The sequence below is a fragment of the Amia ocellicauda genome, chromosome 7, assembly GCF_036373705.1.
Source record: "Amia ocellicauda isolate fAmiCal2 chromosome 7, fAmiCal2.hap1, whole genome shotgun sequence".
Lineage (NCBI taxonomy): Eukaryota > Metazoa > Chordata > Actinopteri > Amiiformes > Amiidae > Amia > Amia ocellicauda.
This window is the reverse complement of record NC_089856.1, coordinates 29643828-29655983: the sequence shown is the minus strand read 5'-3', so window position 1 is coordinate 29655983 and position 12156 is coordinate 29643828. Positions and strand designations below refer to the sequence as shown.

General features: G+C 47.3%; 1 protein-coding gene across 1 annotated transcript; it reads left to right on the top strand.

Moving 5' to 3' along the window:
* Positions 1-2570: 2570 nt before the first annotated feature.
* rnpepl1 (arginyl aminopeptidase like 1) lies at positions 2571-10902 on the top strand. The gene is made up of 11 exons (XM_066709072.1): positions 2571-3499; positions 5500-5640; positions 6413-6564; positions 6658-6774; positions 7280-7515; positions 7597-7710; positions 7837-7949; positions 8300-8408; positions 8611-8835; positions 9096-9238; positions 9454-10902. Exons 1-11 carry the CDS (start codon positions 3038-3040, stop codon positions 9700-9702), a joined length of 2061 nt encoding a protein of 686 aa, XP_066565169.1. The 5' UTR covers positions 2571-3037; the 3' UTR covers positions 9703-10902.
* The last annotated feature ends 1254 nt before the right edge of the window (positions 10903-12156 follow it).

Here is a 12156-nt window from a genome sequence, read left to right as displayed (position 1 = left end):
ATATATATATATATACACAGTGGAAAAAAATATGTATGCTGTTTATTTTGTACTGGGTTTATATGTACAGGTTCAATGTATGTAATGTGTTTTTTTACTTTTATGTCCCATCCTTGTCGTAGCCTGACCTTTTGTGTTCAGTAACTTTACATATATATAATTGTATCCTTGTAGTGTGGCTTGTACTCCGGACCCACTGAACCAATTAATGTCCACCCAGAACTATTGTTGGGTAGCCAATGGCCTGAGGCGGCCTTGTCGGAGAGAGTGGCGTCTCTGACTGAGACCTTGTTTAAAACCCGGATCTACTCCCGATTTCTGGGGTGGCTTCCTTCTTGAAGACTTTTTGACTTGTTTTTGCACAGTGTTAGACTAGGAGCAGCCGATGGAGACTGCCCCTAGCTTTCAACACCGCGGGACTGCATTTCAGGGGCAGTGTCTCAGTCCTGCCAAAGTGACACCTCAAGTGAGAGGCCTTTATAGCGGACAATTTATTTTCTTTAACTTTTTCTTTAACTGTATTCAAGGAGTAGTCCTTTCTTATGGAGACTGGTGGCTGTTAACCAGTTGTTTTCAGTGTTGTAATTGTCTCAGTCCTGTAATAATGGTAATGGAACCCCAGCTGTTCACTGCTCTGTTGGTGTTCAAACTGTGACTGCAAAATCCAATCAAGGTGCACTAGCTATGGAAACCAAGGGCAGTGGAATGTAAGAGAGCCCTTCTGAACTGTATCACTATCCTATTCCTCTTTCCAGGGGGGGGCTCTATGTGTGTCTGTGAGCTGCAGCTGAGCTGTAAAGTTAGAGAGGCCACCCTGAGGTCCTTGCGCGCTGACTGCGGTCCGCGCGGGGCCGAACGGGGGGCACTGTGCCTGGTTCTGGGCTTACACTGTATATCAGCCATGGCTTCGCAGGAGGAGGCCTGGCTGAGTCTCTGTCTGTCTTGTTTTTATGACTTTTATATTCTAGCCTTAGCATGACTACATTATTGCCTTGTGAGGGGGGAGGAGGAGGAGCGAGAAGAAAAGGAGAAAATCTACAATGTTAATAAAAAAATATTTTGGGAGTTTATCCAGGGGTTTGCGTGTCTCGGTGATCTGTGAACCATGTGTGTGCTGCTGCTTGACCCCTTTTGAAAATCGGTGGCCATGTGTCATAAGAGTAATTGCTTCATTAGCTCAATGCTTTCATGATGCACAGATAACACTCTGAAAACCTACCTACCCTACAAGACTGAGGCAACCATTAAATAGGAGCAATTCCATGAAAATATTTCCTTCTATTCAATAAATATGAGGTGCCCGTTTCTTGTGGTGAATTTTAGCTCTACAAACCTCCTAGCATTAGCAGTGTGCCATCTGAGACAACCTTCCATACACGTTGCATGACTTTTAATGAGCAGTGAAGAGGATTAAAAGTTTTGTGCATCACTTGGGCTTTCATGGTTTTCCACACCATGTTCTTCAAGTCTTTACAGTGGCCCTTTAAATACCTGTACATCTGATTTCAGTAACTGCAATGACAAGATTTGAAATATCACATAATATATTTTTCAGTAATTTAGTTGTTATCCGCCTGTCAATTAGGAAGGCAGCATGCCCCTTGGTGTTTCCTGCCGCTTGCTTCAGTAAGTCTTTGAACACTCCTGCTTCCTCCTAAAGTGTTAAATAGGTCATTTTAAAAGCACTTCACCGGAGGCAGTGCTTTGAACCATTCCCAGAAGGACTGTCTCTTAACTAGCTCCTCCATTATTAAATTGAGCTTGAGAAACATGATTAAAGAGCGCGTTGCATGAAGAGCTCTTGCAGAGGAGAAGAGATGAAGACGTGCTGGCGGAGGGCGCTGTTGTACAAGTTGCCCACAACAGTGTTAAGGTGTTCAGCAACTCAGATCAACAGCATTTTTATACCATTGGCAGCAAAACACCTTGTAAAGTAAACCCCAGTAAAAATGCAATAATTAAGACAATCCAGAAACGCTGCTTAAGACGCATTAAAACAACCCCCTTGCAGATTTCTGAACACGATCGCAGTGTTACAATACATCTTCTGTACGTGCATCCTCTTCCTCTATATCTGGATATATAAATGAGTGAATCTCACACATAATGCACCACATTTTATAGTTGAATCGATCCCACTTGACATTAATTGTACTTAATGAATTACACATGAATGCACTTAATCCGAGTTCTGCTCTTCAGCAAATGTATAACGAGGTTAGGGATAGGGTCACAGGCTACGTTTGCGGTTAGGGTTTATGAACATGATCCTCATCTGCACTCAGTGGAAGTGCAGGAGTTATAATATAGTATTATTCCGGTATGCATTTAATCTCCTATCGTGTGATAACCCAGTTTAATCTGTGCATGAGTCATTATCAGCATAGACAGAGTTTTTGATCGCCTCAAACTGGCTGTTGTGTTGCATGTCATAGCAGCTGCTTAGGAAATCCTGCCAGTGGTAAAGACCCCATTGAAGAAGAGCATGCGACCCCGGCCGGCCGGTCCCCCGCTCTCTAGCGCCCCCGTGCGGCCAGCAAACTTTCCTCCGCAAGTGATTTCCTCCCCTGGTTTACTTCCTGTTTTCAAAGGGAGTCACAGCTCAGCTTCTTTCATTTTAACTTTCCACTCCTCTCCTCCGTGATGTTTTCCTCTTTCTTTTCTCACTTGACTTGAACTCGTACTTCAATCGAAATCCTCCAGTCTTTCGCTCCGTTTCTGCCCGGCGAGTGGAAAATGCTCGATTCGGTTTCACTCCGGCCCTCATGGATTTCACGTAGCCCGTGTCACTCTTTATTCTACATTCTTGACATTTTTTCTTGCTCTTTTTGAGTTCATGTCAGTGTTGTTTTTTAACCTAGCTTTTTTCAGAAACCTTGTGACCTCCTTCTCCCCTGAACTTACTACCTCTCTGTCTGCCTTCACGGGCTCGCTCTCTTGTTATTCTTTTTAAATCTTTATGTCTTGTTTTCCCCCCGAGTGTGAAACAAGTTTTATTGGGGTTTTAATTTATTGGACGAGTTGAATCCCGGTAGCCATGGCCGACTTCCAGCGGCCGACGCTGTGCTGCTGCCGGAAGGTCCTGACGGTGCCCAGTAAGTCCTGCGAGGGCGGCCCGGCGGCAGGTCACTGTCCCCGGGTCGATGTCGCCTCAGCGTCCAACTTCCAGAGCTTCCGACTCCGCCACTTCCACTTGGACTTGCGGCTCAACTTCGCCGACAAGGAGATGACGGGCTGGCAGGTTTTGGAGCTGGTGTCGGTGCAGCCGGGGGTCCAGACCCTGGTCTTGGACACACACCCGTCCCTGCTCATCCATTCCATAGACTGCAAGGTGTTCGGGACCGGCGGCGCCTCGGACACCAGCGCCTCCCTCACCTACCGGGTCGACCCCTTCACAGACTACGGCTCCTCGCTGAACATCTGCCTGCCGGCCGCCGCTCTCCGGCCGCACCGAGCCTTCCAGATCACGGTCCGCTACACCACGACTGACGGCCCGGCGGTAAGATGGTGTCACTAGCATTTCAAACACACTGCGTGATGGGCACAATTTACACAATATGTGGACAGTAGCATATTGCCGATGCAGTAGTATTTAGGACGCACCAGTTTAGCAGTCTTATCGGAGCAGCACAATATAACTGGCCTCGTTTATTATTAATAGCACTTCCTCTGGGCCTATAAGTTTGTCGGTATATATATATATATATATATATATATATATATATATATATATATATATATATATATATATATATATCTTTGCCCATATCCATCCACTTCTGGATGAGGCCTCTCCAAGATGTTTCCACTTGCTTCTCTCTACAGCTGCTCTTTTCCATGGCATATTTCCATGATTAAATTTTCCCATCTTTCCCATTCAAAAACTTTCTTTGATCTGTTCTTCTTACAATGTGTACACTCCCATTGCCATTGTAACACACACACGCATAGGTGTATCGTGTTATTTTATACTGTTTAAAATGTTTGCATACTTATACAATTTATTGCAATTATAATTATATTGAAAATGCTGTGTGCTGTACAGCCCAGTGTGGAGTGACCATAGGTCAGTGAAGGTTGTGGTCCTGTCACATCATAGAAACCACATGTTTTTCTGTGACAGGAGTCAGGCCACAAACTAAGTTTTAATACAGCTAATGACTGGAGGTTTTTATTTTTTGATTATCAGTGACCCCCACCCTAGACACGGTCACTGTCAGCAGGGAGGGGTATTCTGGTATCACTCTGATTTAGCATTATCGACCTCTGTCCTCCAGCAGCTGGCTAATTAACCAATTAGTATTGTCATCTTGTTGGGAGAGTGAAAGTACTCATTGTAGAGTGGAGTTTGACTTGATTAGCTGTTGAACCGGGAGTGAAAAGTTGGGGAGTGACTGCCACCCTATATCTTTGATAAACTGTACTCCGATCAGTCAAGCCACTGTTTTATTGAGTGTTTAATATAATGTAGAGATCATTGATGTTGGAGGATTTGCAAAGCATCCTGTACTCCTCCAAGACCAGATCTGGCCACTACGGACATCAGCGGACAAATGCATTTGCCAAGTAACAAAAGTTTTCGAAATTGTCCGACTCTGCTCACACACATACAAACTACATGTGGAAGTGTGGATGAGTTCTCAAAAAGTGTAGGCACACCCATTATATCTCTCTCTCCTGCTTTAGCTTGCCTTCTCCTTCTCTCTCTCTCTCTCTCTCATTTACATACATTTGTCTCTCAAAGTAGAGCTGTGGCAGTGAGACCGTCATTGAGGCACAGCAAGAAAGTAGTGTAGACCTAGTGATATTGAGGATCTGTTTGGGATTTAGGGAACAACAGCAGTAGGCCATAGAGAGTCTACAGGAGTATAGTATCTGTCCGGCAGTCCAGCACATCTTTGTTTTATTTTTTTACTTAACACAAATGGGTCAAAAATAGGGAAATTACCATAACTACTAATCAAATGGCATGTTTAAAAATGTTTATACTTTTATTTTGTTCAAAAATATGCTGAGCATCCCATCTAAAGTACCACTCGTGCCACAGTGCATTGGTTCACATTCCTGTAAATCAGTTGCCACCACTAAATCGCAACTATCACTGCTGCACCAACAACCAACTATGAAAGTGAAGAAGAGAAGTATATATTTGGAGTACAAGGAAGGAAGCTACTTTGAAGCAGAAAGTAGAGTTTTAGCTGTTTCAGAATAATGTTTATCCAGGACTGTCTAAATTGCAGAAGAGCTGTGTAGCACCTGCTTCTCAGGCAAATATAGACTTCACCTTTTCTGTTTGTGGTGAGTTGACAGCACTTAAAGCAAGAAAGGGCCTTTGAGAGCAGGGTTTTTGAAACTGAACCATAATGGTTTTGAAGTCTCTGTGAACTGTTATCTTACCATAACGTCTTCATTTGTCTGCAAAAATGCATTTTCACTGCTGCTGACATTGTGTTAAGACTATAATTTGAAGTGAACTGAAACCGAAGCTCCCCCCCACAGATCTGGTGGCTGGACGCAGAGCTGACCTGTGGCCAGTCTCGGCCGCTGGTGTTCACTCAGGGCCACTCGGTTTGCAACCGCTCCTTCTTCCCCTGTTTCGACACGCCAGCCGTCAAGAGCACGTACTCTGCCACCATCCGCGTGAGTCTCTCTCCCTCTCCCTCTTTCTCTCATACACACACACACACACTCATTCTCTCTCTCACCCACACACATACTCACACACACACACACACACACACACACACACACACACACACACACACTCACACACACACTCTCTCAATTCAATTCCAGGTGCTTTCTTGGCACACACACATTCACTCTCTGCTCTCAGTCAGGGTTTCCCCCATAAATTAGCATAGGCATGGCGGCTTGTTACTGATTTGTTGATGGGGGGGGGGCATTTGTTTAGCCAGCTGGCACAGATTTTTGGCTGCCTGCCTTGAATATAGCTGTGGGAGACCCTGTCATTATATCGTTCTCAATAACAATCTTTCTATCAGTATATCGCTCTGTATAACACACTCTCTCCCTCTCTCGCTCCCCATGTCACTTTCTCTCTTTGAAGCCAGCAATCACTTTTCCATTCAAATCCCTCTCTCCGTCTGCTTTTCTTTCTTGTGATTCTCTGTCCCACTCTTTCTCTTTACCTCTCTCTATTTCCCCCCCATTCTCCACTCTTTCTGCCCTTCCCTTCCCTTCCTCTCTCTCTCTGTCGCTGTCTGTGTTTTATGAGTAACTGTCCGGGCCAGTAAGAGCTGGCTGGCCAGAGACCGTGGGGTACCGTGAGCCTGTCACAAACGCACACACGTACACAAATGTTGTCAGTACATGGACATACATTGCACATACACCACATTAGCATCCCTAGACTGACGCTGTATGTGTGTATGTCCGTCCTCGTCCACAGGTGCCGGAGGGTGTGACGGTGCTGATGAGCGCCACCCGCAGCGTGTTCAGCCAGCAGGACCAGGCCTACCAGTTCTCCATGGAGTACCCTGTCCCGGCCTACCTGGTGGCACTGGTGGCAGGAGATCTGCAGCCTGCCGACATTGGCCCCCGGTGAGAGCACAGGAAGGGAGGACAGAGAGGGGATTGAGAGGGGTGTGTGTGTGTCTGTCTGTTTGCTAACCCTTTCCCCTTCCTCCCTTCTAGGAGCAGGGTGTGGGCAGAGCCCTGTGTACTGAGCTCTGCGGTCAGTAAACTCGGGGGTAGTGTGGAGCGCTGGCTGGGGGTTGCAGAGGGCCTGTTTGGGCCATACGTCTGGGGCCGGTGAGCTTCTCCTCTATTATCCCTCTCTGCTCGCTTGCATTTCTTCTCTCCATCTTCTTTCTTCTGAATCTTTGTGGGTGGGGTTTGGGTCTCCATGTGCCATGCAATCAGTAGTATAATTGAACAAAACGCTCATACAAATTACTGTCGTTTTGAAGAATGGTTACAGTATGTTTTCATATTAGCCATATCAGAGTAACATTAGTCAGTGGACAATTATATTTATAAAAATAAATGCTGAACTGGGGTAGTGCCTTGTGGTGTAAAATGGAAAATTCTGGCACTTACAGAACCTTAACTCTAGCCTACAGCACAATTTGAAATTATGCACAATCCACATCAACACCCCTCCTAGCCAAAGCAGCATTACCGTAAAGTTCAATCAAACCAAAATGTCCCCAAGTTCATTGACCCTTAACTGCAGTATGCTGTCCTGTACAGCACTGTGCTCTACTGCACTGCACTCCAGTTCACTTCCTCACCGTCTACTGCGATCCCCCTGCAGATACGACATCGTCTTCCTGCCGCCCTCCTTCCCCATCGTTGCCATGGAGAACCCGTGCCTGACGTTCATCATCTCCTCCATCCTGGAGAGCCGCGAGTTCCTGGTGATCGACGTGATCCACGAGATCGCGCACGGCTGGTTCGGGAATGCCGTCACCAACGCCACCTGGGAGGAGATGTGGCTGAGCGAGGGGCTGGCCACCTATGCGCAGAGACGCATCACCACCGAGGCCTACGGTGAGCCCGCTTGCTCCAACAGGGAGGTGGACACACTAGTCCTGTATCATCTCTCTCTTTAACGCATTCTCTCTCTCTCAGGTGCCGCATTTACCTGCCTGGAGACGGTGTTCCGACTGGATGCTCTGCACAGACAGATGAGGCTGCTGGGAGACAACAATCCAGTCAGCAAGCTGCAGGTCAAATTTGAGCCAGGTACGCGAGACACGCCTGCCACACAGGCCGTCCCTCCGGCAGTGCGTGAGCTCAGTGTGTTTCCGGCTGATGGAATTGTGTGTGGTCAGTGCTTGTCTTTACTCTGTGTGCGTCTCGTCTGTGCAGGAGTGAACCCCAGCAGCCTGATGAATCTGTTCACCTATGAGAAAGGCTACTGCTTCGTGTCCTACCTGTCCCAGCTGTGCGGGGACACCCAGCGTTTCGATGCCTTCCTGCGGGTGAGAGACGTTCATCAAGCAATTCGCTCAGGCTTGTTTGGAAAACTAGGGGTGAAGCTCATGACTCCATAAAATGTTATGCTGGTTATCTAGTTAGCTGTGGCCTGATTTTCTGAGTCACGAGTGTGGAAGTGGTAGGGTAATCTATTCTAGTAGCGTGAGAAGAAAAGTATAATTCAGTATAATTTGGCTTGTATAGGATTCTTCTTTATTCAAGAGGTTACATCCTTTCGGGACTTGATGTTAACAGTAAATCGGAGACTACCTCACTTAATGAAAAACATCCAGTCCTGTATTTTGATATGCTTCTCCTTTCAATCTCTCTCTTTCTCTTGTCTCCACCTCTCCAGGCCTATATTGAGAAGTTTAAGTTCACAAGTGTGGTAGCTCAAGACCTGCTGGAGTTCTTCCTGGGCTTCTTCCCGGAGCTGAGGGAGAACTGTGTGGCTCAGAGAGAGGGTGAGTGTCGAAGAAGGGATCGGAGAGGAATGGAGGGAGTGTATCAGATGGAGAGAGGAGAGTCTTGGGGATAGAGGGAAAGACTAAGGAGGAGGAACAGTGAGAGACGGGTGAGGGGTTACAGCAGGTGATTGGGGCAGTGTTACTCACTCTTTGCTCTGTTTACATCCCACTCCCTCCTGTCACCACCCCTGCCCCCCAGGTCTGGAGTTCGAGCGGTGGCTGAATGGCTGTGGCCCCCCCCTGTCCGAACCCGACCTGTCCCCGGGGGGGGTTCTGACGGGCCCGGTCCAGCAGCTGTGTGAGCTGTGGGGCACGGATACCATGGATGCCCAGGCCATCGCGACCTTCGACCTCACCTCCTGGAGTACCTTCCAGACTGTGCTGTTCCTGGACCGCCTGCTGGACCGCTCGCCACTGCCCCACGGTACCCTCGGGGGGATCTAGAGTGGGGGGGCAGCGGCAATGAAATCGGGGAAATGGGGACAGTGATGTATACTGGCAAGGCCACAGGTTGTTAGCCTGGTAATTAGGGGTTAAGTGGCGAGATCAGGGGTGATTAATATGCTTGACCACTTATATGGGAGTCGGATTTCTTGGTCACTCCCATTGCTCCCGGTTGGTGATTTGCTGACGCTTGGTGGGTGTGTACCCTTTGACTGATTGGATGATGTGTCTGTCCCTCAGAGGTGATGTCCCGCCTGTCACGCTCGTACTCGACGCTGTTGGACGGGATGAACGCGGAGGTGCGGATTCGCTGGCTGCAGATTGTGGTGCGGAATGGCTTCTACCCAGACCTGCCCCGGGTCCGCAGCTTCCTGCACTCGCACGTGAGAGAGGGATGAGATGGAGGGGACAGAGATGGGGGTGGAGGAGGTGGTGGGTGTTGACGGGAAAAGGTGGAGGGCTAGCGAAGAGATGGATCTGCAAAGGAGAGGTGGAGGAGAATGGGAGTAAGATCTGGGATGGGGCAGGGAGGTTGAGTGGGAGAGTGGACACTGGTACAGGGTGCTAATCCTCTTCTCTTCTTCTTTCCCTCTCTCAGAGCTCACGGATGTACACTGTGCCACTGTACGAGGAGCTGTGCTCGGGGGTCATGAAGTCCTTCGCGGTGGAGGTGTTCTATCAGACTCAGGGCCGGCTGCACCCCAACCTGCGCCGCACGCTGCAGCAGATCCTGTCTCAAAGCAGTGCCCCCCCGCTGCTGCCCCCGCCCACCCCCGCCCCCGACCGGCCCACCGATGCCCCCCCCAGCAGCACCATTGCACTGCGAGACGTCAATGTTTCTGCCTGAGACAGGCAGACGGACTGAAGATGGAGAGAAGGACTGAGACAACCAGTGGATTAGACCTACAGATAAACGGAGAGACACCTCATCACACAGACGAGCACAGGGCTGGGCTAGACTGGAGTGGACTGGGCTGGACTGGACTTCAATTGGCTGCACTGGACAGCTGAAGATCATTGTACAGGTTTCTAAGGAAGGAGGCTGCAGACGAGACCAGCGCAAGAAGCTTTATTTATTAATCATGTTGTATTTGAGTATTTTTAAGACGACAGTTCAGGGCTCTGCACGCTGTCCGTCTGATACGCTGTTTATACCGTCTTTCTGCCAGTCTTGCCCATGCCTTGGCAGCGCAGAGCAGTGTGTGACTGTGTGTGTGTGTGGGAGCTAGCAGTGTGGCCACAGTGTGAAGTGCCTTGCATACTCACCCTGTCATGCCTTATTTTAGGGCTTTTAAACTCCAAACCTCAAGGGGATACAGGTCTTCTGATTTTCCTTAATCGGATACAGAGATACTCGACTTCAGGTACAGAGACTACCCTGAAGGCAGATGTGTTTCTGAGATTACTGTGTTTGGCAGTCCTGCCTTTTATACCTGGTGCTACAGTAACCCCTCCCACCTCGCTATCTCAGGCCTGTTAAGCAAGGAGAGGGGGTGGAGCCACATCGCTGTCATTATGATGTCCGGATCACTGTTGAAACCTGCGTTCTACTCAGAGCGCGATTGGCCAAATGCTGCTAAAGCTACACCCACTTGGAGAAAAACTACAAAAACACACCCACTAGCTTGATTGACTCCTCCCATTCTCTCCTAGCTCCTCCCATTTGTCTCAGTTCATTTTCTTATTGGCTAAAGAAAATAGTTTTTTTTAGAAAAATCAAGGGGTGAAGTTTAGAATATAGTTATTAATTGACAGTTCATGCGTTATTTTAATTTTATTATTATTATTATTATTATTATTATTGAGATCCCTGTCAGTAATGGACCACACCGCCTGCATTAAGAAGATTGTTGAAATACAATATATTTGTGTTTTAATAGGCCGTTCTCTCTAAGTAGTGGAGGCAGAGGGAAGGGAGGGGAGGTAAATACCAATATGAGGCCTTGACTGAAGCCTTACTGATTTTGCACAAAATGAGACACTAGTGTATTTTAATTCTTTGTATATGAAATAAAGAAAAGCAGGGAGTGTCCTGCTGTGGAAAAGAGCAGTTTGTGATGTTTGTGTTTTTCTTGCATTATAACATACTGTGTGTGTGTGTAAATGTATTTAGTGGGGTCCAGACCCATCTTTGCTGCAGATCTCTAATTTAGTGTAGAGTCATTTTACCCCTAATATCCTATCAGTGCTGGCAAGACACTTGTTCTAAATATCACAATATGTACAAAGTCATAAAAAATTACCTTTATATAGTACGCTGCCTCTGGGGCTATCCATTACTGGCAGCAGGAGGTTTGCCACATCTTATAATCTAGTATAAAATGGGTAGCTATAAACTCACTTCATGCATTCCGTTCTTTGCAACACGTATTTCTGCCGAAGGACGTGCACACATGTGTAGTCATGGCAGCTGCCCTCCAGAGTTGGCACACAAGCTATAGCACATGCAGGCACAGATCTGAACCTTATCAGTGCCATACAGTTGGGATACAATCCACCTCTCTATGTGTTTATACCATCATGCTAGCTTAATCACTCAAGTTCTAACAGAAGACTGTTTTGTAATGTTTAAGAGAGCTATCGGATGTTGTCTGAAACCCTGCAAAATGATACAATGTGTCAGCACCACTTAACATGCACATACAGTATACGGTTCTGTGTCTGAATGGTTAATATGTATAGCTATAGCCAAACAGTGGCGTTATCTACAAAACTAGGGCATGTATCTGTAGGGCCACATGCAGACAGACGCGTGTGTACAAACACTGCAGTGCTGGCTGCTTCTCTGCAGTGTCTGAGAAAGCTGAGTCACTCTGGGCTGGAGCTGCAGTGACCCAGTATGTCCCCCAGATGGAGGTATTGTTCCCTGGATCTGTGTGTCTAAATTCAAATTGAGAAGCAGCTGAAGGGCTATTGGCACCCAAAGATGTTTTCCAGGTTTTGTCAAATCCAACTCCCGAAGAAGAACTTCTGTATCAGCATGCTTATACCGACAGTTAGTGACACACACTGTTTGCACCTATCTATCTATCTATCTATCTATCGCAATAAATATCTCTTTCTATATGATTTTTCATTACTTGGGATACATGGGATTTTGATCCTCTTCCAAATCTGTGAGCAAAATGTGAATTGCCTAAGCTGGTGCTCATTTCGATGTGGCAGCGTTCTGTGATAATGCAAACCTCCGTGCGTGCTTCCCCCCTACGCCGCCAGGGGTCGCTGCCCCAGCATATGTCTCCATTCCTTTTTTCTTTTCTTTTTTTTCCCCTCCTTCATTTTCCATTTCCCCCTCCTCCTG